Source organism: Phasianus colchicus, chromosome 3 (genome assembly GCF_987193195.1).
Source record: "Phasianus colchicus chromosome 3, bPhaCol1.hap1.1, whole genome shotgun sequence".
Taxonomy (NCBI): domain Eukaryota; kingdom Metazoa; phylum Chordata; class Aves; order Galliformes; family Phasianidae; genus Phasianus; species Phasianus colchicus.
In genome coordinates this window covers 31,373,228-31,400,739 of record NC_143438.1, presented here as the reverse complement: position 1 = coordinate 31,400,739, position 27,512 = coordinate 31,373,228, and the positions used below count along the sequence as shown (strand labels likewise).

Here is a 27,512-nt window from a genome sequence, read left to right as displayed (position 1 = left end):
GCCCAGAGCCCCATACAATCTGGCCTTGAATGCCTCCAGGGATGGGGCTCCCACAGCTTCTCTGGGCAGCTGTGTCAGCACCTCACCGCTCTCTGAGACAGTATATGTTGCATGTGAAATGAGAACCTAATCATAGTGGGTAGCCTGAGAGTGAGACCTCTCCAAGTCATGATGAATCAAAGCTGGAACATCTGGGACACTTTCTGCATTGGGATGCTGCCCAGCTGCCACATGGAGCAGGGAGGGCTTTCCCTCCTGCGTGGGTTTTGCTAAATTATAACTGAAAGCCTCTGTAGAAGGACAGTAATCTGTTTGGTGTCCTCCCCAAGTGGCAGCGACTCAGCGACCTCAAAGACACAGATTCTCAGGAGAGGCACAGCACCTTCTGCATGTTTCCCACAGCAGAGATGAACTTCTCTTTTGCTCAGATTAACTCTGGTAATGCAAAGACTTTCTTGTTCTAGAGCCACAGGACTCCTTCATATAGAATTAAGGCAATGAAAGCAACCCAGCCTCTTGAGAACCTGGCATCAAATAAAAGGAGCAGGGCATGGCAAGGTGCTGCAGAGCACCATGCTGCTATTCACAGCAGAGCAGTGCTTCCCTTCCCTCAGCTGTGCAAAGATATCCACACTGCAAAGAACAAGGCCATCAGCTTTTTATTTTTCCCAGCTTTCAGCCAAAGATTACTCTCAGCATTGCTGGCAGAAGGACTCTTGTGAACATGCCCTGCTCTGCACAGGGCCAAGTCTTCTGGGTATGCTTGACAGCCAAGTGAGGTAATCTGAACTGAATGTGTCTGTGAAGACATCATAGCCCATCCCTCCTCCAAGTCATCTGTGGGGTGATGGTCACCAGCTGCTTATCAGTCAGCAGCACCTGAGGACTGTGGCATCTGCAGTGTGCTAGGCAGAGCTGGCAGAGGACATTCATCTAAACTTTGCATAGTAAATAGTGGGGAGGGAGAAACATTGAGTTCCTGTGGTTTTGCTACATTGCAGAGCTAATCCTTTGATGACTTTTGTCTGTAGCAAATGCTTTTCTGTTGAGGATTCATCTACCTGACTTCACTTTAGATTTTTTTTCATTAAACACAGATTCAGTGAAGGAATTTAGCAGTGTTTGTTCTCAGCTGTCAGTAACACAAATCGAACTACAACAAACAAATGCAGCAAGTACAATTTAGACTGATTTCCTAGTACTGGTGTAACTGATACTTTTTGAGAGGCCATTATAGTTACTTAATTTCCAGAATGTTGAGGGCACTGCCAATGAACTTCAAGAATGACATAAATAAAGTAAGGCTTGTAAGAGGTGGGTTAATATTTTTTTCTGAAATGATATTTTTCACCAATCCTCTGAGACTCTGAGCATGTGCTGCTCCAAGCTGAAATATTGAGGCTTTGCATGGATGGATTATTGCTGAAAGTCAGAAGCAGTTATTGTAATTAGCCACACAAGCAGTTTGCGTGTTTCCTAATAAACATACAGCACAGCAATGAAACCTAGCCAACTACTTTCTACAAAACCTTTATTTGCATTGTTTGAAATAAAATGCAATCACCTCTGGAAAGCGAACTCAAATCCTACTGCTATCAGTTCTGAAGAAACGTTCATTAAGAATTCCTTCTGTAATTTTGGACTGAGAAGGAAAAAAGCGAGCTTTCCTTCTGTGGCAGAGCTCTCTGTTACGGCAGGAGGCTCCAAAAGGCTAGATAACTGCATTAAGCAAATACTGTAAAAATAGCCACATGCTGTTTCACATGCGTCACCACCTGATGCAAAAGGAACACAGGCAGAAAGGAGAGAACACTGAATTCTTGCCCATCCTCTGTGTTTTTCAGATGCACTTTAATGCTAACAGTAGTGGAAGCCTTGTGGGTAGATTTGCAGCTGTGCTGTGAACTGGGACTTGCTGTCAAGGTAGCAAAGGGAATAGCATTAGCAATCTGCCTCAGCATATGTATATGGATAGCTGTACATCAGGAGAAATCCATTATGGTTGCATATGCCTTTCTACACTAAAAGGTTTGTGCTTTTTCCTCTGGGCTGTTGATCCTCTTTTATGTATCTCATTGTGCCCGGGAGAGTTTCCATCCCTGCAGAATTAGATACAGCACCTTTGGACTGCTTGCTGAACCTTAGCAAGGAGAGCAAGTGAATTCTCTTATCTGATGCATCGTTTTGCTTTACACTCTGCAGTGCTTTCTGTCCAAAGATTAGGAATGCTTGCAAACACTGACTGATGTACGTAATTAGCAGACCTCTGAAATAATATGCTTCTCTTTTCTCAGGGGTGGCTGAACTGGGAAATTCATTTATTTAAGGTAGAGTGCAAGCAGATCAGTTCTTAGTAGAAACTTCTGTTGTCCAGATATTTTCAGTAAAAAAAGATGTTTGGTCTTTTTTTTTGGCTACCTTCCTTTCATTCCAATATGAAAAATCAGCATGTCAAAAGTAAGTGCTTCCACTCCCCTATTGTGTAAGATCTTGCTAACGAGCTTTGGTAAATCCAGAGCTAAAAGAATATCTTTACATTAAAAAAAAAAAAGTAAATAATTCGGGTTTAATCATTGCATTTTCTACACCTTTGTGTAAGAAAGGTAGGTTATGTTACATGAATGAAATGAACAGAAGTGAACAGGTGAATTTGTCTGTTGATAGAAAGCAGCTGAGAGCTACATCCAGGGGCAAAATCCAGAGCTCATCCATCCAAAGCTAAGTGTTTGCATGCAGTATCGTTTATGTGCTCATTACACCTTCTAGCAGGGCACTTTCCCCAGCAGATGCTAGTTTGAATTAACCAATTGCTTAGGAGCTGTATCTTAGGGGCATCACATTACAGGTTTTGTCTGGTGTAGCACCTCACATTTCATCCTACAAAAGGATACCATACCCAGGAAATTTCTCAATCAGTAAATATCCTAGAAGTGCATGTTTTTATTGTTGCTCCAGTAAATGTATTTGAAACAATATGCAAGAATGACAGCATTTCATAACTCCTCCTTTCAGTGAGTGTGATGACTATCATATGATTCACTATTGGCAAGAATAAGTGTGTTTTATCTGTTTATTCCAGCAGTGAAGTGTTGCAGTTTTACTGATAGGGCAGCTTTACATGAAGTTTAAGAGCAGCAGGAAGAGCATCTACTGCCACCTGTATGGACACAGTGGCACAGCTCATAGTCTGACCATCTGCTCTGGGGAAGCTGTGAGCAGAATAGATGCCCTTGAAGTCAGGAGAGGGTAGTGACAACACAAAGGAATTATGCAGTTCATCGTAATGACTCTGCAAAGTTTCTGTGCCTGAAAGTTTCTCTTTTCAGCACTGAAACTGGAGAATGGATAATTTCCTACATTTTGTCATTCTCTTGAAACAGAGCCCAAATGGCAGGATGCACAGTTTTTGTGGTTGTTTGTTTGTTTGGGTTTGTTTGGTTTTTTGCTAAGTCAATATTTTTAATTGGTAGAAAAGCAAGGAAATGTACTTGAAAGATACAAAATCAATTTCTGGTAATCACAGGCTAAATTCCGGTCATTCAAAAAATAAAGGTATCAGCAATGCAAGTGATATTACAGGAAAATCCTCATCTAAGTAGGCATAATAATGAAATAAGTGTACCATCAGTATCAGTGTCACCTTGAAAACTCCTCAGGCATCATCCAGGCTTAGAAGTCCTAAGAAAGACTTACATGCCCAGTCAGAGTAGAAAAATACTGATGACTGGCATTAAAATAGTATTTAAGAACTGCTGTAGATAAAATTTATCGATCTGTCTTTTCTCAAATAATCACAGAGTGTTTAATTTCATTAAGAAAAAAAAATCCAGTTAAATGATTCAAAGCAACAGAAATAAGGCAAACTAAATTATCCATAGTGAACAATCTGCCAAGATGTATTTTAGTCAAATAGATAAGTAAAAAAATCAGTGCCATAAATATATGTTGAAAATTCCCATGTGTGAAATCAGTTGATTAACACCGATGTTAAAAAATCTTTCTTGTTTGAAATGTAGTGTAGGATAGACCAATATTCATTTTACTATATTTGTTTTATGATTACCTGATTTTTTACAGCAATTAAATTATGGCAACTGTCATCTTTACATTAGGAAATTAAATCCAGGATGTTAAACACAAGGATGAAAAAGACAGTAATTATGTCCACAGAGAAACCAAAGCTCACTGACAAAGAAGAGAAAAACAAGAACAGGATAATATGTACTTCAAGATTTTAGATGAAACTGTTACTGACTTAACATTTCACTGTTGTGGTTGTTCCAACCTAGTCACTGTGCTATTAGGTTGGGACCCTGCTGTGCTGCGGTCATATCTCAGCATTGCATTCTGGAACACCGACCATAGGATCTACCCTACAGCCACAGGTGTGAGCCTCATTGCAGACACCGGTATCCAGAAAGCATCATTGGTAGCATAGGTCTGATCAGGCTCAACTCATGCCACATATGTGGAGTACTCACGAGATGAAGGAATAGCAGAAATAGCCAAAAAATGTCTATCTGGGAGCTATCGTAGTGTTCAGGATTACAAATGAAAAGAGAGGCATGCTGAAGCAATGTTTGGATATTTCTCTGCTTTATAGCATTGCTATTACGTGAGAGTAGGCCTTGGTCTTAAATAGCAGTCATTCTTCAAAGACTAAAAGCTGCTTCATGTTACCTCATTTCTATATCTTTAATTACATAGTGCAAAAAGTGGAGAAAACATACTGCCTTCATTTTACGTCTATCAAATATGTACCCTTAGATTCAGCTAATACATTTGGTTATCTTTAATTTGTTGCAATTCCTTTTACCTAGAATATTTTTCTAAAGCTTCTGTAAATGTAATTCCCTCATTTCGGGACCATTGATTAAACAATGGCAATAAATGTAATCAGGTAATGGAGAAGGATGATAGAGTTTTGCTTTAAAAATGTGTTTGTTCAGACATACCAAATGGATCACATTTGCTTTTTTATTTAATTTACACTTGTGAGTGACTGATAATGGAACACTTCAGCTGTAGCATACCAAATCCAAATACTTTTATTCAAAAATTGACAAGAAAATTTATGTTGGCTTTCCAAGTTTTTCAGTTTGAAGAACAAAGACATTCTGAAGTCTACAAATCAGTTCTGAATGTAACATGACCCCCAGCATTCATTTACTTTTTACTTTATATATCAATTATTTTCTTATTGTTTCTAATTCTTCTAAAATGTCATCCTGAGGTTGAAAGACTATTTCTTGCTGCTATTTTATATCTATATTCTTCACACACAGGGAACAAGAGCACAGAAACACACCAAATGTCTTACTGTGACATTTCTATGTCAGAGCCAGCTGTTCACAGTTTTAACTGTAACATCTAATGTGCTTAAAATTAAAACCATACATAAGAGTGCAGAAGCACAGATCAGGTTTTCAGTGCCTGCAAAGGCTTATGGTCAGTAAGAGAAGTAGTTGTCCTGCTTCTTTCTTCTTTATTATTCAGCAATATGAGGACACTTGCCTAAGTTTTTCTAATGTTCGTGTAAGATGGCATCACACCTAATGATAGATAACAAGTGGAAGTCCTGATAAAACAAACTTTTAGACTATTTTCTGTAAAATATACTAAAATACTGATAAAACAAATGAATGGAGATTCATCAAGGTTAGACAAAGTTCTGTTAAAAAGTGAATAATTCACTGTAGGAAATGCAAGAGTTTTCCTCACTGCTTGAACATACGTATCTTTTGGGTGCTGCCTAGCCATTATTTGTGAAAATGGATTAACTACATTTGTCAGGAAGCCAGAAGAGTCATTAATTGAGTGTGAATTACATACACAATACTATGGAACTCATGATGAAATACTATGCTATTTATCCACTTACTGAAGGTATTCTTGAGTAGCATAGCATTAGCTCTTGTTTACCAGTCTATTATAGTTAATTAGTTAAAATAATCTTATTAATAATAAGATCACACATACATCCTTATTATTAAAGTGATATTATTTTTCTAAACATATCTGGTTTGTGAGGTCCTTTATAGATCAGATTACTTTAGCATGAGTCGCATCTCAATTAATATTTTGCTTTTTTCAGACAAACTTTGGCATATACCTGATGAACCAGCCCTTGTGCTCATCCTTTCCAGATATTTTATCAGTTGGATCTGAAGTACTTCCAATGTTGAAGGAGAATACAGAAATTCAACACCCAACATTCAATGAAGAAAAATGTTCAGGATAGATTTCCTGGCGGAGAAAAGATGCAACTTAAAAAACAAGTCACTAGTCAGTAATTCAAAAAGAAAGAAAAATCTTTCACACATTTGCTTCTCGTTTTAGTCTTAATTTTCTGCTTGCAGCAAACATTATCAGATGGCAGTACTCTTTCTTGATAATTACACCTCACCTACATGTTTTTGCTTGTGATTAGGTTACAGCAGCCATAACTCTGTTTTGCTCAATTGCTTCAGGATGCAACAGGCTTGATCAAGTCTTAATAGTGTATGACTCCCAAAACAAGTCCAACAGTGTTGTCAGAAACCCACATCTCAATGAAGGAAAGTAAACACAAAAATACCCTACTACTTCCTTATGCTGCTTTGTTAAAACCACATTTGGGAGAGAGGACACAGGCTGTGCTTTGTGAACGGTGAGGGTGGGGAGGGGATAGCAGATGAGTGGTGAGAGAGCAGCAGTCCTTGCAGCTTTTCACAGTGATGTATATACAGTCTGAGAGCACCTGAAAAAAGGTGTCTTGGAATGCCAGAAGGACACAAAGCTTAATGAAGCAATTTCATCCATTTGATCTGAACATCTTTTTCTCATTCCCATTTGACACTTTTATGCCTGATCCATTTTAGATGATGACTTTCCACACATTTGCTTCCTATGTATTTGTAGATGTTGACACATTTTTTTAAAATTACAAATTTCTCAACTAATGCAGGCATTTCTATACAAACTTTGTTTATGATCAGCAATCTCAAATAGCCAAAATGTTGGAACATCAACTTGAGGGAACTCATCCAAGTCGAAATGCCTTTCCATCCTGAATAGATCCGCCCCTTTTGCCCCATCCCCAGAGGTATTCAAGGCCAGATTGGATGGGGCCCTGGGCAGCCTGGTCTAGTATTAAATGGGGAGGTTGGTGGCCCTGCATGTGGCAGGAGGGTTGGAGATTCATGATTCTTGAGGTCCCTTCCAATCCTGGCCATTCTCTGATTCTGTGATTCTGTCAGAGTATTCTTTATTCTTACTCCTGGTGCTAGTTCCTTAGAATTTGATAATAGCCTTCTTAGATGTTTTTTGACTTCTTTACTGGGACTTCATCTGATACATCAGTTGTGGAGAAAATAAGTAAAAAAAAAAATAAAGCCACATATTAAATAAATAAATAAATAGATAAATAAATAAGGAAAGAAAAAGAAAACATAGGAAGCCAGTGTAATGCAAGATTAAACATTCTGAGGCCGGGTGTTTGATGACCCCCAGCATGTGTCCAACCAGACACTTGGCAGTGTCATGCTTTCAGGAAGTCCTCCTGGAAAAGAAAATTCTCCTGGATTGGCCACTTTATGGCCAATTGGGAAGGGAAATTTGGGCTCCATTAAAAGCACTGTCAGGACTTTCATCCAGAATGATTTAGGTGTTCCTTGAGGCGGTTTTGGCTCCAACTGTGTGAAAGGCTGAAGCAATCCTTGAGTTGTATGGGTGCAGCCCTAGAGGGGAGAAGGCAGCTTTGTGATGGATTTGGTCAAACAGTTCTGAAAAGGGAGCGATCATCTCAGAGCACCATACGGTGGGAAAAGGGAAGTGCATTGCTCAGTGTGTGAATCAGAATTCAGAAAGTAGACAGTCCTTTTTCTTTTATTTCTCTCTCTTTTTTCTCAGTTCTTTTGAAGAACAGGTTTTACTCACTTCAGCTGGAACAGACTGTTATTAGTTTCCCGTCAGAGCTTTGTAATGGAAATGAGGAGAGAGACGCTATCTGTTTCTTACAACCCTCCATAAAATACATGGAAGGAGAGAAGTGTTTTATATGTATGTAAACTGAGGATCAGTTTTGAGAGTTGTGCCTTTTGCTTCAGAGCCCAAGCCATGCTCCTTGATGTCTGCTTTGAAAACCAGGGGTTTTATCTGTCTAATAGTCAATTATCTGATGTTGTAATGAGCTGGCTTTTTGGAACCTTGAAAAGCAGATTCCTGGTATCTGAATCTCTTAACTGTTTCACACTTTGCCCTTCTGTTATGCAGAACTTTGTTTTGTTGGATAGAAACCCAGTGTGACTCTGGCAAATTTAATACAAGGAGACCTGCTGTATATTGACCTTCAGGTGATCCCTGGTGCTTTTCTCTGTCCTCTTCACCTCACCACCACATCATTTGTTTAGAATGGCACAGAAGTTTGAAGAGGAAATGGAAAGCAAACCTCAGTGAGATCTGCTTTACTTGTCATTGCATTTACTACAAAATAAGCCATTTTGGTACACTGTGATATGACAAATACTGTTTGTAAATAGCCTTAATGCAAAGTATGATTACTGAGGATGAAAGGATTTGAACTTTTAAAATGTCATGCTTGGTCCTTCTGACTTATTATTTTCAAGCAATTACACTTTTTCTCTTTGTGGCCCAGTAATATTAGGTCAAGAATAACTCTGACATTTTACAGAGGAAAAAAATATTTCCTCTGATGTCTGAACATTCTCATTAGTATATTCTGTGCATTTCCCAGAATGAACATCTTTGTGCTGTGGTGATGGGAAATGTCAAAATGCTTCTGATTGATGGAAGATGCATAAGGAATCTTTCATCTCAGCGAAGAATAATATAATATTTCCCTTCTGTTAAGTGGAGCGTCACCACCAGTCCTTCCATCAATGAAGACAAATTCTTCTCAGTGTGAATACTTTGTGGAAAATCTAAAGCAGGAGGAGTCATGTTTAAATGGCATGCACTGGAGGTTTTGCAGTAAAAACATCCCTCCCCTAATGTGAAAAAAAATTGAAAGAAAACCGTAGCATCATACAAACCAAAGTACTGCACAAGCGAGAAGTGCATAAACACTTGAAAACACTGTGGATATTATACAGGAATATTATATGTTCTGTAAGGGAGTCACTGCTCAATGTTCAGACTATATAGAAAAAAATACAGTTTCATATGAATGTAGACTCTAAAATTCTCTCATTGCTGCAAAATTAAATCTTTGGACTAATTGCAGATACATATTTACTTTCTATGGATGAGAAATGTACTGAATACATTATTTCCAAAGTGCTATATGTAGAAAGTCCTCTACATATTTGAAGCTTATATTTCCTTGCAATAAATTATTCAGACACATTCCATGTTCTGTGGGACTTAACTCCTCTGATCTCAAGGCAAGAATGATGATTATTACAAGTTCTAATAATAGCCAGGAGGCTGGAATCATAGGACAGAAATCAGCATTCTTAGGAGAAGCTTCTGAATTGTGTTCAGTGATATGAATGTGATAATTCAGGCATATTATGATTTATACATTTTCAATAGCATTCTTCAAAATACGGTCAAAAATTTTGGTCAGCCTTCTGTCAAAATCATGGACAAATCAAAAGTGAAGACTATTGATTATCATTCATAAATTATGGAGATTATGCTCTGCATTTCTTCTTCAGACTGTTTCCAAACTTGGAAATTAGATCAATAAAATACTGATAATGCTTGGCATGTGACCGTTGGTGCTTGCATTCTTTTCCTTTGAGCTCATGAGTTGCTCAGCTCTGTGTGGAGACATTGCTGGTCTCACTGGGTGAATGTGACTGTAACCCAGTAGGTGGGTGGCTCCCGTGGAGCTGAAAGATATGTGTGCCTGTCTCCATGACTATACAGCCATCGTGAGGCAGCCACCTCAACAAACATGGACTCGGAAGAAGGGAGAAGAAAGCCAGGCACTCCTCCCCTTCGCTGGGCATGTGAGCTGGTGGGCTCCGCAGGCAGATGTCCTTCCTCAGGCCATCAACACCCTGGTGCAGCATGGGACTTCTTAAGAAGAGATGGGAACACCCCAGAACAAGTCGTCGAAAGAGAGATGCCTCTTAAGCAAGGTGCCACTTAAGACTTCTCTGTTCCTTTCACATCAGCTCAGTGTGATGGCAGCTCTGGGTCACTCTCAGCAGAGAAGGGCCCTGCGATGGGAGTGACTCATTCAAAGCAAACACAGACACTTGCCACCAAGAATTGCTCAGGACTTTCTCTGATGCTCAGAAATTATGACACAACATGAGAACTTGGGGGATTTTGTTTAGAAAACACATAAGTGGCTGGTACAGTGCTGCTGTTATTTTGTCACTGGTGTGTCTTTTCAGAGTTACTGTTTGCTAGCTAATTAATAGACAGATACATGAATTGGTGAAGGCACGCAACCAAAACTATTCAGCATGGACCCAGACATCAACATCAGCTCATACTAGATAACCTATATATTCCATATTTGAGCCGCCTCATGCTATCTGCTGCTTTTCAGAGGTAAGTGCCCCATCTAGATTAAAGTACTCTGGCTGGGATTTGCAACACAGGGGTGGCTCTTTAGTCCAGAAGTGGAATCAGCCTTCGGTTTCTGAAAGAGCTGTGTTTCTCATAAGACTGTGTTTGAAAAGCCAGCCATGACCTAATGTTGTTTTCTGCTACTTATTAGGGAGGGCTCAAATAAAGCTGCTGAAAATGTGCAAGTTACTATTTCCCAAACCAAATGTAGAAGATTGAAGATGCTGCACTGCTGGACTCACTCACTTCCACAATTGAGGAAATCTCTGAGGTATCCATCATTGTCTTCACGGATGTAACTGCCTGTGGGCTGTGTATCAGATGTTGTAATTTCACTGGTTTATCCAAATGCTGTGGACTAATCCTCGAGCCTTGTATTTGGTGCCACATTCATAAAAATTGTTTTAGCAAATCCTTTGATACTGAAATGGAATTGAATTTGCCTGGCACCAAATGTTTGTCTTTATTCTGTTTGCAGGAACAAGAACGCACAAGTTGTGTGTTCCACTTGACAGTCAAAGCTCAGTGTAATGATTTAAAACAGTTGAAAAGAAAAAGCTCTCATCTGAGTTGGTTTATCTATCAGTCAGTACCTGTAAAAACCTGTAGTGTTCCTCAGTAATTACTATGACTGCCTAGCAAATCAGAAAAAAGAACTAACCTACAGGAATGAGGCGTGTCTTGGTAACACTCATGTACATCACTCCTGTACATCTTTTCAAGCAGAAGAAACTGAACTTTCTGGAACACTTTAATTTTAGTCCTGGAAAGTCACCTCTGAAAAGAGCACACACTTTTTTTGAGGGATCACAGGATCACCCCACCTTTTGCATCAGACCCACAGTAGGGCAACAAAATGGCCGCCTTCTGTGCAGGCAGAAGCAGGCCTCAAACATGCAAAAACGCAGAATTAGAGGGACTGTGTAGAGTCAGTCATTATGATAGCTGTGGAGAAGAATGTTGCTGAAAAGCAATTCCCTTAACACACGCACCTTTCAGAAAATGTCCATATTAGGAAATTTTCCTTCGTGCATGTAGTTATCTTCCAAGGTCTCTGACAAGGAGCTTTATGCCACGAGGAACACGTAGAGATAAAACAAGAAAGTGATATCAGACAGCAATTGTTGAAAGGCAGTGAAATAACAGAATGGTTTTTTTGCTGTCTACAGCATTCTCTACAGGCAAAAAGATCAAAACTGAGTCTAGAAAGAATATGAAGTTTTGTTTGAAGGCTATTTTAGCTTCAGGGCTAGATCAGTTTGCTCAGGGCTGTCTCTCCAACAATTTCTCTGGGCAACCTCTTATTTTACTTTTCTCCTTCCTAGTAAAGACATTTTTTCTAGATTCTTTCAGAAATTTGATTTCTGAACATTACCTCTTACCCTTTTGCGGTGTTCCTTTGAGAAGACTCTAGTTCAGTCTTCTTTCTATCCCACACCTTGAGGCAACTTGTGTCCTCAAACCACCCAGTCACAAGAACGATCAGTGATCTCAAATACCTTTTGCTGAATGCAGGAATGTTGACGCCAGACAACCTAACAAATCACCTCCTGAATAATAGCACTTAATAGCACTGACTGTTCTCCCTGTGTTCTCGCGCTGAATGAGTGAGAAGGGCTGCACAGCTCACGCAGGTGCTATTTCCCAGCAAGTGGCATCAAAATGTTATAGTGTTACATGACTGGCTGCACTTCTGCTCTTCAAAGACTGGCTCTGAAGTTAATTTTAAATGAAATGTTATATTGACACTGAGTTCAGGGTATGAACCTATTACCACTGACTTGCTGGCTGATTCCCTTTTTGACTCAACCAAGGCAAAGGGTTTTTGCTCTTGTTGTTTTGTTTGATTGTTTTGTAATACATTCATCACAAAACTGAAATCTGGTTGAAGTCTTGGGCCTGATGAAGTCAGGAGCAGAATTAAACTGTTGGGTAAACTCCAGTTTCCTCTAGAAGTCTGGAAGTAATCGTGTTTGTTTCTCTTAGTGTAGTTTAAATGGATCTTCTCAATATTCAGAAAGCTGAATGTGACAAGCATCTCCATTTCAGTATGCCCAGTTTTGGTTATGTAACAAATGATATCTTCCAGAAGTATGAGCTGAGCACTTAATAAAATCTGAGTTCATTAAACGGTACGACACCCAAATCCCCATGCAACCCAAGTACTTCTGAAAGTTTAAACAAATTAGGTACCAATTCCTAGTTTACTAAATTACTGCATCCAAAAGGAGTTCATCAGCTTTTTCACTGCCATTCAAGGAAATTGACAGCTATTGACAACTGTATTCTTCTGTTTCTCTCTTTAGCACATACAATGAAAAAGGTATGAATCAGGAAGAATAGGTCAATGAGATTTTCAGGCAATTATGAGAATGAATTAACATCCGAACAGTTTAGCAATCTCATTTTATTCTTCTCTGCACAGTGCATATTTGCTTGTCACAGTGCAACTCATGTATGAAAACCATAATCTCATGGGAGCAGTGAATCCTCCCTCAGTTGCCTTCTGAAATCCCCTTGCTCATGTAATGAATAACCTACATGGATTTCAAGGTGATGAAGAATTAGAATCAGTAGGATGGGGTTTTTTTTGAGAAGAGGTTGTAGAGCCAAAAACCTTTGTCTTCTGAGGCTGCAAAGCCAAAAAATAATTTCCACAGGTTTTGATTTTTGTTTTTGGTTTAAGTTGAGTGTTTTGCAAGTTTTAGGGTATGTAAATAAGCCATTTAGCATTTCTAGCTTTTACAGGCTCTTCTTTCTTTGGGTGTGATATCCTCAGATGCATATTCCTAGCTGAACTTGTGAGGATCTTCACAAGCTAGGTCCTCTGGCAGACAACTTGGAAGATTCCCAATAATTCAATATTTATGGTGAAACACAGTTGATCTTCAGAATGAATGTGAGCTTAATAAATTAGAAGAAAAATAACAAAATGGAGAAAGAGGAGTCCTTGAGAAGTTATCGAGTCAGCCCTGAGCTCTAGACCATCAAGTGTATTCATGTAACTCCTAACAGGTACTCATCCAACCAGATGATGGGACCAAAAAGTATCATTCCAGCTTTTAAGCTGTAGGTGCATCTGGTTTATTATTCAGCTCTTATGTCAGGATATATCATGAGGGGAGCCAAGCCAGGATCTGTGGTGACCATATCACAAGCCATGTTCTTGCTGATAGGTCATCAGCCCCAAGGGTCTGAGCCAACTGGGCAGAGCTGGAGGCAGATGATAGATGCCAGTGTGACAAGATAGGAGATGAGCTAGATCCATGGTCCAGAACTCTAACCCAGCAGGATCAGGAGATGGGACAAGAGATGCCTGAGCCAGCTCTACAGTCTCAAGATGGGATGGTGGCAGTGGCCTCTTAATGGGTCTGAACCTAGGGAGAGTTGTTCTTCAAGACATACACCTCTCTGTGTGATAGCCACCATCATTTTACACCTGGGCTAGAGAGCAGCAGTACTTTGATTTAAGGGCCAAAATGGTCACTCTGCTTCTGCACGAAAATGGTCACTGAGGCCACAGTTAGTCAGCTTCAAAGCTATTCTCTGTTTTTGTGTCTGCCAAGCAGCTGATGCAGGCCAAGGACTTGCTTCTTTTTTGCTCTTTTCTTAAATAGCTGAAAATAGGAACTTCTGTCTTCCATGTGCCGACACGGTCATGCTCACAGGCTGCTGAAGATTGCCTGAACAACACAGTGCCCAGAGGCTTACACACATGTAAGCTAGCACGCACAGGGCAGCTCTCGATGAAGAGGTTTTGCCAGTCTGATCAAGTGGATCTTATAATCACCATCACGTCGTCAGAGATCTGAGAGATTTTCATTGCCATCCTCCCTGTACTGGTTACTTCTTGTTCTTGTATTGCTCATCCTTTAACAGCAGAGCTTCAGCTGTTCTTAAAATTTCCAAGGTGGCATATAAAAAGGAAAACTCTTGTCAAACATATGTTTACCACCACTGATTGACGCTCTTGCAGGATATAATGTCACCTGAAGAGGATCAATTAGAAGTATTACTCTTTCTTTCATCATAAATCTCAGTGAAGCAGGAAATAGTATGAAACTTGAAAGAAAGATAAACAAGTCTCATTAGGAGGAGTGCGGTATGATGAAACAATAGGGTACAGAAGGGTAGGTGACATATCAGGCCAGCACTGAGCTGGAGACAACTCATCTAATTGCTGCCAACTTCCCAGCCCAAAGGAGGGGTAATTGAGAAGCTAAAGATAGGTCCTGAGGAACACTATCACAATGCTAAAAATCTGGCTTTATAGCGTTAATGACACTGATCCCTAAAAATGAACTCAGAAGAATCCCTGAACGGATGATCTCACAGATAGCAGCTCATATTATGGTCATGTTCACCTCTCATTGACTGCATCTTTTTGTCCTCCTCAGAGACGTGACCCCTCTGAAATCAGCGTGCCCATCAAAAAGCAAAAGCGTAATGAAGAATTTTTGATTTCTATAAATGGCAAAACTCTTTTTGATTTCAAATGAAGTAGGACAGTGCTATTTGCTTAATTGGATTAAGTCCTGCCCACTGAAATTCATGTGAAATTCTGTTTAGTGGTTTAACCTGCTGGGTCTGAAGCTGGAAAGAGATATTACTTTCCATCTAGTGAAACAAAAGTGGTACTCATTCTTCTTATAATCTCTTTGAAGCATCTGTGCTTGAGGCAGAAGCTAAGGTCTCAAATTGAGGCATTTTAACACACAGTGTCAATGATGTTGTGCCTAGCACTGTGTTGAGCCAAATAATTGCATCACTGTGCCATGTTTCTGCTTACCTAATCCACTCTGATGCAAGAGAAAGTACCTGGGAATTGCTTGGCATGTTTGATAAGGGTAAGTGGCACAGCAGCCTTGACTGCATTGCACAGAGCCAGGGCAGCTTTCTTTTACCTGAAGGTCAGTAGCCCCAACGTCCTGTGGCCTTGCTACCTGGATGCATTCATGCCTGCTCACCATGATCACTTTTCTTCCACCCTGTACTGTAGACATTACTACTACAGCTGCTGTGTCAATCCCACCACAAGTGGGGGCTTCTAATTCATAGAATCATACAATCATAGAATCATTACAGTTGGAAGAGATCAAGTCCAACCATCAACCCATCACCACCACACCCACTAAACCGTGCTCCAAGTGCCACATCTCCACATTTCTTGAACAGCTCCAGGGACAGCGACTCCACCACTTCCCAGTGCTTGAACACTCTTTTGGAGAAGAAATTTTTCCTAATACCCAAACCGAACTGAACTTCTCCTGGTGCAGCTTGAGGGCAATACCTCTCATCTTATTGCAGGTTACCAGAACTATAGCATCTTACTCCTGCTTCATTAACTGCATTTTTCAGGCTGCTCCACTGCCCTGTATCCTAGATCTCTTTCCTGCTCCTATGCTCCAGATTGAAGTGATTACCCCATAACCTGCTGTTTTATCTGTGCTTTTCTTTGCTGGCCTCTGCCTTTCTCAACCCCATGCAGAGGTTTGTCAGTCTTCTTAGCTGCAGCTCAGCCTACCTGCAGCCCTACTGGGAGGTGAGAAGGATGCTAAGGCTGGTGAGAGAAAGTGGCACAGGGAGTGTGCCTGGCACCTCACAGCCCAGTTTTCCTAGCAACTTGCTTCAAAGGATAGGTTGCTCAGGGCTCATACCTTGGGATCTTGGCTAAGATGTATAAACTCCACTAGGTCTAGGACCTATCATGTTTCATACCTGACTCTAAAAGCTGCTTATATGTTGTTTTCTTATTATTTGGTTTTTAACTCTCTTGTTTGACATAAAAAGGTATAAACAGGTGACAGGACTTAACAGTTAATTTATCCACAGGTGAATGAGGGAGGACTTTCCTGTCTTTCGGCATTCTCTAAAGATTTTTCTTTCCACAGAGAAAGAATAAGGATTTTCCTTGAATCAGGAGAGGTTTATATTTAAGCCCCCTGAAGCAACAGAATTGAGCCCCAAACTTTCATGGTTGGTATTTGGAATGGTAAGCTTTACAGAAGAGATGCTGCTGGTATTTCTTCCCTAGAAAGCATCCCCAGGGGCTCCATGGGATCACAGAACAACTCAGAATGAAGGAGACCTTTGGGCTTAGCACCTTGTCCATCCTCTGGATAACCCTTCACCAAAATGCCAGGTAGGAGTCCCACCACTGCTGTCTGTTCTTTTCACTGTACGGAGAGCAGTGGGAACAGACATTGCAGTAGAATGTTTATAGGGGCAAGATGGGTCCTTTTGCAGGGTGGGAAAAGAGGGGGAAGCTGAGTAGCACAAAGAATGATCTGAGGTTGGGTATCCTAGTCAGCTTGTTGAAATCTCTTCAGTTGGTTGACTAATTATGATCAATACTAAAATACATTAAACAGATTAAGTAGGACAAAAAAAAAAAAAAAAAAAGTGGATTTCTGAATAGTTCCTCTAGATGGCAAACTTTATCTATTCTATTTATCTTATCTTTTCCAAAGCAAATATATTCAAGTCCTATAAGGCATCCTTATGTAGTGTTGGACCATTTGGTCATTTCTAGAATATCAGTTCCTGGAATCCTAAGCAAATTACTGTAGAGAAAAGAAAATGTGCCTCATATATCAAGTCCATGAGAAATGTATTTATTGGTAGATTATGCTGGAAGGTACAACAGTGAAAGTTTGTTTGATAGACAGTGTATTTTGGAAACTTCCTTACTGCAATTCACTTTAATGCCAGTGGGATTTTACTGTGCTAGGTGTGAGGAAAATCCCTTTTCTGCCCCAGCTTTTCTATGTATTACTGCTGATCATGACTGTTGTTGTGGCTAGTGAGGAATAAAAAAAGTATGGAATCCAAAATAGGATGAGGAAATCAATAACTTTGCCCAGAGAACTGATCTTGATCTAACTCTTGTACAATTAGTGATGACTCCAGTGGACTTCCGGGCTTAAAATCACTGAGATGTCTGATATTTAGTTTGCTTTGATATTTTCATCTTAGATAAGAATGTAATAGATATCAGCCACGTTGAGTTCTGTATTGTCTTTTGAATTGCTATAAAGCAAGCATGATGGTAGTGCTGGGACATAAAGTTGCATTACAGACTTAATGGTATCAAATGATTTACTGGGAAGCAAGACAGCAAAGCATCAACCCTGTATCTCTATCTAGAAATTACAGTACATTCCCAGGCCTATGCTTCATACAACAGAAATTGAACTTTAAGAAGACTCCTGGTAATGATGAAAACTCCTGTCTAGCAATGTATCACCACTCTAATGAGTTTTTCTTATGGTGGCAGTTGTCATTCTGCTTTTTCTGTGGACACATCAAATGATGTCTACACAGGCTGACACTTGTGACAGGTGCTCAGATGTTTGCATCTGTTCTGCACGGCCCTTGCTGAGACTCAGGCTGTGTTTCTTCCTCTACATGAAACAGTTTATGAACTCCTCTAGGGAGACACCCCCTCATTCATCTCCCAGCTGTACATAGCATTCTATTCAGGTGTCAGAAGTGGAAATTTTTTGTTCGTTTTCTTGGGAGATTCTTCCGTAACCTTGTTTTGGTTTAATTCAGCAGGCAGAGCAGCTGTTTGCTCACTCCCCCCAGTGCAATGGGGGAGAGAGTCATGGGCTGAAATAAAGACAGTTTAATAGGACAGAAAGGGAAGGAAAATAATATACAAAATGGGCGATTGCTCACCAGTTGCTGACTGATGCTCAGCAGTCCCTGAGCAGTGGCAGCACCCACCCCCAGCCTACTGTCCCAGTTTTGTTGTTCAGCATGTTGCCATGTGATGGTATGGAACATCTCTTTGGACAGTTTAGGTCAGCTGTCCTGGTGCTGTCCCCTTCCAACTCTTTGTGTCCCCCATTGCTGGCAAGGCAGTAGAAGAAGCTGTAACATTCTCAGTTCTATGCAGCACTGCTCATCAACAGTTAAAATGTAGGGTTTTTTTAAATTTTCCTCCTGAATTCAAAATGTGACCCCATACCAGCCTCTATGAAGAAAATTAACTCCATCCCAAAGCCGGACTCTAACAACCTATACATGTATTGTTCAATTTAAGTTTGTGCTGTCCCTGTTGCAGCTCATTACTTATTATTACATCCCTCAGCCTCCCATTCCTTGTTCATGTCAAGTGCACTGTCATGTCTCTGACTAGACTGCAAGAGTCTCAGACTGTGGACTCTTGTTTTGTCTACAACATTTCTGAGCAATCTTTAAGCATTGTAAGTACACACAATGCTCTTAGCTGTGCTGTTTGTTGCGCCTTACATGATTTGTAAGTACCTGAGGGGGACCTATAGGAAAGCTGGGGAGGGGCTTTTTTATAAGGGCAAGTACAGATGGGATGAGGGGAAATGGCTTTAAAATGGAAGAGAGCAAATTTAGACTAGATATCAGGAAGAAATTCTTTCCTGTGAGGGTGGTGAGACACTGGAACAGGTTGCCCAGTGAGGCTGTGAATGCTCCCTCCCTAGAGGCATTCAAGGCCAGGCTGGATAGGGCTTTGAGCAACCTGGTCTAGAAGGAAGTGTCCCTGCCTATAGCAGGGGGGTTGGAACTGGATGACCTTAAAAGTCCCTTCCAACTCAAACTGTTCTATGATTTGTCCTTTCTTTGCCTTTCCACCTTTCAAATACTCTTGTCCTAGCTGTTGTCTAGCCTACCCACACTATCTCTATTGTCTTCAAATCAGCCTGCAGATCATTGCTTGGACCACCTGACCTCCCTCTGACTCAGGACTTGCTTTCTAGCAGAGAGATGCCTGGGCCTCTGTGAACTTTTGCTGACTGCATCTTGGTCTAGTCACCTCAAATGTTTCTTATCTCACCAATGTGATAAGATGCCTCCTCAGTCATTTCCTCCTGCTGCCACGTGGCATTGCGCATGATTGTGTCCCTGACAGCATCTCTTCCTGCTTTTGAGCTTCCCACCTTTCTCTTCCCCAGTGACCATGCCTGCCCTTTGTAATGAAGTGGTTCTTGTGCAACTTGGTCAAGGAACCAGGAGACCTTTCTTCATTTCCTCCTCTTAGCATTACAGTTATGCCTCTGAGATATTTGCTTGTCCTCAGATAAAAATGTCCCCTAAAACAGAAGGGGAAGTGGATGAATCTGGTTCCTCCAGATTTTACTGAATCGTTTCTGATTCAGTGATTTTACTGAAACGTTTGACTGATAATGAAAAGAGGAATGTGTGACATCATATCCTTATGTCAACACAGAAATGCTTGAGAATATAATTTCAGTCACCATCTATAAATGTGATGAAGTCTCTCATTTTGACAAGAAATCTGGCTTGATCTCATCCAAAAAACTTACTTTTCTCCACCCCCCCCCCCCCCCCCCCTTTTTTTTTTTCCTCCAGTTTTACTACTGAAGGAAGAAAAAAAGTCTGGCAGGCACTCTTACAGGCTGGGACAGGCCAAGCATGATCCAGTGCCCCAACGAGCCATTTCTTTCCTCCCCAACACAACTGCACAGCACATCTGTCTGGGAGGTCCACAGATGATCAGCCCTCCCTGTTACCTGCTATGTACAATTCCATATTCTCTATGTGTTCATTTAATACATCCCTGTAAACTGGTGCAGAATGCTGAGGATCCCTGCCCTCTTTCTCTTAGCTCTTTAACATGACTGATGAACAATTGGCTAATCCCTTCCCCCAGCATGAGATGAGATATACTGCAGTACCAAGTCCTTCTCATCCCTGCAACATGCCCTTACGCAAGATGGCTTTGGTCTTATATAGTGACAGAGAGGGATAACCAACCTCTGAGTGTCTTGCTTAACACAGCAGGCGTTTCTTTCACCCTAATTAAAAGGTGCCCATGATTGATAGGCGGGTGCATGTAGGTCTTCTTTTTCAAGATCACAGTGTCTCAAAGCATCCTTATAAATGCCAGGAAATCTTTTGGTGATATGTGTGTAACTGCTGAGGGAAAAAAAATATATTATTGATGTTGTGCTGAATAAGCAATGAAGGCAACAGTGGCTACTGACAACATGCCAGCAAGAGAATTTGGGAAGAGGATATATTTCCTCATAGATTTGTGTGTGAAATATGCTGTGGTTACTGTGCATTGCAGCTGAGCTTTACTCAGGTTTAGGCTATCCTTTTCTTTCCTTGTTTTTAATACTGGTAATTTGGATACATACATAATCATCCCCACCACGGCTTTGTAGGCACTTTTTATTTCCTCTCTCATTCACATGATTTGGAAGTGGATCTGTGAGTGGTGCCTGAATATTTACATTTTTTGTATTTGTATTTTCAGCATCTTCAAGTTAGAATCAATGGAAAGACCCTGAGGAAATTATTTTTGGCCTCCCAGCCATAAAGGAGTAGGTCATGCAAACCAAACACGCTTCTACTTCCTTTGCTCCAGGCTATTCCCCTGGGCTGGAGCAGACCGTGGGGCAGGATGTCTCACAGGCATCTTAGTGCACAGAGGCTATGCAATCCCCTTCTTATGTGTATAAGCACTTGCATAGGTAAATACTGCTTGATGGGAAGCAGGTGGAAGGAAACGGGCAGGCAGATTCTTCCCCTTCTTCCTCTTTCAGTGGGCAGTGAGCCTGTGAGAGTGTGGGCTCTTGTTTTAATCATCTGTCTTGCACTGCTCAAACTAAGCAGTAGTTAAGGCATAGCATCTGTAAAATCTGAGCCCAGGTTCTGCTGTCTCCTTTGTTAAATGTACGGTGGTGTGGCAAGCTATTCTTCATAAGCTGAGTCTATTTCCAATTTTTTTTAATGAGCTGTATTTTAAGAACATTATTTGTGTGTATAGATATGACACTTATCACAAATTAGAAATGTCTCATAACGCTGATAAAATGGGGACTTAGAATGAAGAATTTCTTCACCTACCACAATAGCAAATGTGTTGGATGTCTAACCTGTACTACACTGTAGTATATATTGATGACTGTATCGTACTTCTAAATGTAATGAAATCAAGCTAACAAATCCTGTGCCTCTGGAAAAGCCATCCTTTGCAAATCCTCTCTATACGTAATCTTAAAAAGCATTCATACTGATAGCAAATACTAAATGTATTTTGTATATTTTTTAATGCAGAGGGAGAGAATGGCTGCTGGCTGGATGACATTAGCAAACAGACCATCCCTAATCTGCTCTTCAGCACACGGCCTACATCTTGTTGCTATCATTCCTCTTTTCTTTGAGTGAATAACTCTCATTTCACGAGGCTTTTCTAAGCAGAACCCATCCTTCAGTATGCCTGGTAAGTACCAAGTGATTTTGGCTGCTTGCATTCTGATTCCTGTTTCCCAATGCAGAACCAACACAGATCTCCTAAAATACAGTATTATGAAAATCAAGCTACAGCCCCCAGGATCCAAAGCATTACTTATCTTAGAGCCAACAGTCAGGGCAGAAACACAGTCGCATAGTTTCCTAGACACAGGATAAGGCTGGGATCATAGACTGGAGCTGATATCAGAAGGGCTGTGCGATATTCAGGAAAAGGCCAAAGCTGCCAAGTATCACTAGAGCTGTGAAAAGGAGGAGAAATCCCCACCAAATGGCAAACCATTGGTCATAGCCCAGCCTGGACATGCTTTGTAAAAAGCTTTTCTGATGTAAATGGTGTTCTTCAGGCTTTGAGGAAGCTGTCTGGGAAAATGACTGTACAAAGGATTTTTGTTGTTACTTGGCCTGATGGCTCACTCAGCATCTTGGTGTCCTCACTGCCTCTTGGTCAGAGTCATGTTATTATGAGTAGATAATTGTGTATTTTGCTTGTAGCTCCTGGGTTAAGACTACAATTTAAAATAATGAAGGAATTTAATTTATATCAGTGATGCTCCCCCATATGAACTCAACACAGGGCTATAATAAGCTAATTTATAAGTGACACATATTTCCTTCAAACCCAGCCAAAATGAAAAATATAAAAATGAGAAGAAATGACTTTCTGCACTTAGAAGAGTGCACTCCAAAAAGAGGACTGAGCTGGTTAAAATTGCATCCGTTGAGGCGTATGAGCAATTGGCAAGTTTCTTCATAGTTTTCACAGGCAAAATTAGACCAATTCAAGAATAACTGAGTCACACGGCATTTTGATCGGACATTTCTTAGCAAGAATCTGAAGCAACATGTGCTTCACGAATGCTGTTGGCAAACATTTTAATGGTTTGTAATTTGATTTTTTGAGAACTAGTCAAGCTGAGGGTTAAGAAGAGGTTCTTAGACATGGGAAAACTTCCAAAGCAATCTGAGTCTCCCTTCACTAATTGAAGTCATTTCAGGAAGCATGTTTTAACATGACCTTTAGGAAGTTGTTTAATTTGTTGTTAATATACTAATTTTCTCTTTTCCCTCCAGTATATACAGCAGTTTTACACAGACTTTTTTCTCTATGCCCAACACAACGGCAGAAAATGGAGCTGCTGACACTAACAAGGAAAAAAGGAAGGTGGTCATTCCTGGAGAAGACGCCTCTCTCTTTAATATCCTGACACAGCGAGGTGGTTGCCCACAGATTAGGAAACTGTTTCCAGAGCTCATCATCACCCAAGTGAGGTGGTTGCCACAACAGGTCAGTCCTAGGACTTCCAGCCCTGCTGACTGGGGACTGAGTCAGGCTCTCCTGGCCCAGGTCCTCTGTCCACTGTGCCTCGTGTTCATGACAGCTAGCTTCACCTGCTCATGTTAAGATGACATAAAACATTCCCTAGTTTCTCATTTTAGGACAATGTAAGACATGCCCTGGTTTCTCTTGGGTGGCCTTTACCTGAATTGTTCAGGTTCAGCATTGCTTAGGCCTTAGTCCTGAGCACATCCCTCTGATACTTGCTCCCTGACAAATCTCTCCCACCACCTCTTTCCAGTATCCAAGCTGAAGTTGTAGAATCAGAATTGTTTGAGCTGGAAGGGACCATTAAAAGTCATCTAGTCCAATTTGCCTGCAATGAACAGGGACACCTACAGCAGATCAGAGCTTCATCCAGCCCAATCTTGAATGTCTCCAGGAATGGGGCACATACCCCATGGCTTTCTAGGCAGCAAGGGCACACTGCTGGTTCATGTCACAGGAAGGTTTCATTCCATTGGAAGCATTAACCTGCCTGGTGGGTAGCACAGGGAGAAGCTGCACAGATATTAGGAACATCCAATAAAATCAGAATGCCCACAGACTGCTGTAATGGGGTCAAGTGCAAAGCCTGCTTCTTCACCGAAGTTGCCCCATGAAAATGCCCCAAACCTTAGGTAGAAATTTCTGTACTGAGAAGATTATTTAACTGCTTTTAGACTGGGTATGAGGACAAAGTTCTTTTACAATAAGGGTAGTGAGGCAGTGAGGCACTGGCACAGGTTGCCAGAGAGGTGGTGGATGCCCATCCCTGGTGAAACTTAAGGTCAGGCTGGACATGACTTTGAGCACCTTGATCTGCCATAGGTGTCCCTGTTTGTTGCAGGGGAACTCAAACAGTTCTAAGATTCTGTGGTTGTATAAGTGATAATTGTGCACACTGATATTTGCATATCCTAAAGAAATGCATCATAGCATCAAACTTTTTCTGTATGGTGACAACAGTACTGGGATTAAAAAAGCAATCTACCATATTAATAATGGTGCAACCCACATAAATTAAAAACAGTAAATCTTTCCACTGTGTTGACAAAGCGGGCGATTTCCACGTTCTCCAAGACTGCGCACATTCATGTCAGTGTTTTTAATGGCACTCAGGCTTGGGAGAAAAACCTTTGTTACAATTGGACGAGTTGTCCCACTTTTGACCTTGGGAGGAGCCCAAATACTGCAGGTGTCTGCAGGGCATCAGGTGAGGAAAGGAAAGGCAGAAGATATTTGTTCTTCTGCATGTTCAAAATGTCTTGGAAGGGGAAGAGCCTGGCACCACTAGAAAGAAATTTACACTCTTTTGACTCTGCAAATGCACAAGATTTATGCATGTGGAGCTATATATTACTTATTGTATGAGAACTAGCTAACAGGAGCAAAGGTGAGGTTCCTCAGGCATTTACCACAAATTCAAATGTACGGGTTAATTTTTTGCTGCCTTTCCTGGAAGATAACAGCTCTCAACAGGCTGAAGGATTTTTAGGAAGCAGCTGCTGAAATGAACTGAAATGTATAGTTTTGTTATGAAACCTGTGCTAGGCCATATCTGAAACAGTAGTGCTAGTTTGGCAACAGCTTAAGAACAGAGGTTTCTGGAAAATGGCATTCAGTCACGTACGACATTCTGATATTACAAAAGAGTGGGAGTTTAAGCACAGATTTAAATGAAAAGTTGACCTCATTTTTAGTTAGAGGCAAAATAGTCTCATTTGGAAAAAGAAAAATAAATTTGAACTATTTTTAATAATGATAAAATACTTAAATTCTTAATATATAGAAAAAGATAAAATTGGTAAGAAATTGGAGCCCAGTGACGTGAAAAGTATCCAGCCTCTGCACCCAGCTGCTTCCAAAACACAGAATTATTTCAATTATTCTGTCCCTTCTTTCTCTTCAAACTATGGCTTGCTACTCCATAGCATATATAGGAATATATTCTCTTGGAGGCAGCATGCTTGATCACCCCCCCAAAAATACAAAAACACACCACTACATTGAAGTAGCTGTGCAGAGCATTCTGATGTCTCATCTACATTAGCAATCCATCAGTGCACAACAGTTGATCTACGGAGCATTCACACTCTTTGTCTCGTGGTTTTTTTTACTGTGTGGAAAAAGAGCATATTTGTGGCTGGAGCTGGATGCAATTCACATTCTCTTAGGCCAAACTGGATCTGGAAGGGTCACCAGCAAGCCTCCCTGATCTGGATTAAGATGTTAATGCAGATGTGTCCTGAATATGAAGCTGACCTGCACTTACAGAGAGTGCCATCAGCTTGCATCATTAGCTGCTGAATGGTATTATATGCTTAGGGACTCCTGACTACTCAGTTAAAATATCCAAGGCATCCAATTAATTATTATTATTATTATTATTATTATTATTATTATTGGGTCTTTATTCAAATACAGCCTATGAGCTGTATTCCCTATTATTTATTTGTCTGGTGTAATTCTCTGTAGAAACTATTAATGGAAGAAATGTTACCTTGAAATAAATCACTGAACAGAATATGTGGGCTTCGAAACAGAAATACACAATACTTAATAGTAGTTCAGCCTTCTTCCTAAAGCCCTTGCTGCGTAACACAGGACTCAGACTGCGTACTTGTGGTAATTGCTGGTACTTACCTCCAGCAGTGAACGTGGAAAAAGATCCCCTTTTCTCAAGGCATTGGATGAATGTTAAATAAGAATAGGGTCAAATTTCCTGCTGATTACTTCCTCTCATTCATTTACTGAACACAGGTGGACCAACGTTCCACTTCTGTTTTCTCATTCATTTACAGATTGTGCCTGGTACTTAAGGGCATTTCAAAGAAGTCATACTGCAAAACGTAAAGGATTGGATTAAAAACCAAATGAATCAAACAAAACCAAAATGAAACATCACACACACCAAAACAAAAAAAAAAACAAAAAAAAACCAAAAAAAAAACAAAAAAAAAACCAACTGCAAATGATAGATAGCCAGCATTGTCATTGTAAGAACAAGTATGTTCAATTTATCAAAGTAGGAATATTTAAACTTCTGTCAGTTCACACATTATTTTGGTCAGAATTCAGGATTTAATAATTTTCTGACTTGAGCATTGTGGTTTTTTTTTATTATGAGTATTATAGAATCATATTATTAGAATATAGAATCATCAAGATTGGAAAAGACTTCCAAGATCATCCAGTCCAACTGTCTACCCACCACCAGTATTTCCCCACCATGTCCCTTAGTAAAACATCTAAACATTTCTTGAACACCTCCAGGGATGGTGACTCAACCATTTTCCTGGGCAGCCTGTTCCAGCACCTGACCACTCTTTCGAAGAAATTTTTCCCTAATATCCAACCTGAACTTCCTCTGGTGCAACTTGAAGTCATTCCTTTTATATTGCTAATGCTCCACCTTAAAACACAAAACCCAAACCCCTCTGCTGTTACAAGCAGGTAAGTGTTGCCTGAGTTTTCTCCCCCTAGTAGTCTAATTTTCTTGTACTTACAGACTAAAATACTTGTCTGCATCATGTTGTGGTAAAGCCTCATACTACACTCATCCTTGGCTGGATTTCTTGGTGGTTTTGAAATGAGTGCTTACGCTTCATGCTTAAATCAGCCAATGTGCTGTGCAAAAAGCAGACAAATTTTATGTACCTGTCTTGAAAATGAAGTCAAATTTTTAACACCTGGTAATTCTTAAAAAAACAATATAACAATTTAGAGCAAACTCCTAGCCATTTTATTTGTATGGCAGCAAAATAACAAAGATCAAGGCACTTTCATGTAATCACAAAAAACCAATTGTATTAGAATCACAGAATGAATCACAGAATCATTCAGATTGGAAAAGACCTCTGATATCATCCACTCCAACCACCAACCCATCCTCACCACATCCACAAACGTCTCTCAGTGCCACATCCACACGGTTCTTGAACACCTCCAGTGATGGTGACTCCACCACCTCCCTGGGCACCCTGTGCCACTGCCTCACTGCTCATTCTGAGAGGAAATTTTTCCTGTATTATTGCAAAGAAGTAGCAAAATGTGTTGCTAAGGCATACCATAGATCCATAGATTCCAAAATAATGGAAAATTTCTGTTTCAAATTCTGTGCAAAATTTGCAGCACTAAAAGGACATTTTTAAGCTGATTAGCACGTTGCAAGGAAGCTTCTTAAAGACAATGCATTTCAAGTTCTTCAGAGTTACGTTTGTCATTTCTTTATGAGGCAGACATATCTTTTTGCCTCTTCAGAGATAGCAGAAAGATAGCCCTCTGAAGTTAATAAGCAAATTTGAATCCTTTTCCCAGAAGATTCTAAATCATGGCATCAGTGTGGATTTATAAGATCTGGGTATTTAACAAGAAAAATACCAGTATTCACATGTAGGCATTATTA

The 27,512-nt window shown here is 40.4% G+C and overlaps 1 protein-coding gene across 4 annotated transcripts in view; it reads left to right on the top strand.

Moving 5' to 3' along the window:
* Positions 1-27,512, top strand: part of MOCOS (molybdenum cofactor sulfurase) — a 234,075-nt gene that overhangs the window by 202,096 nt on the left and 4,467 nt on the right. For 2 of the 4 annotated variants that reach the window (XM_090137216.1, XM_090137215.1), the window contains exons 15-17: positions 6,095-10,509; positions 10,679-10,798; positions 21,592-21,656. In XM_090137216.1, the coding sequence (XP_089993342.1) occupies positions 6,095-6,241 (147 nt within the window). In that variant the 3' untranslated portion in view covers positions 6,242-10,509; positions 10,679-10,798; positions 21,592-21,656. Of the gene's footprint in view, positions 1-6,094; positions 10,510-10,678; positions 10,799-21,591; positions 21,758-22,860; positions 23,208-27,512 lie in introns of those variants that run through there. The other 2 variants (XM_090137218.1, XM_090137217.1) reach the window with 2 other exon arrangements.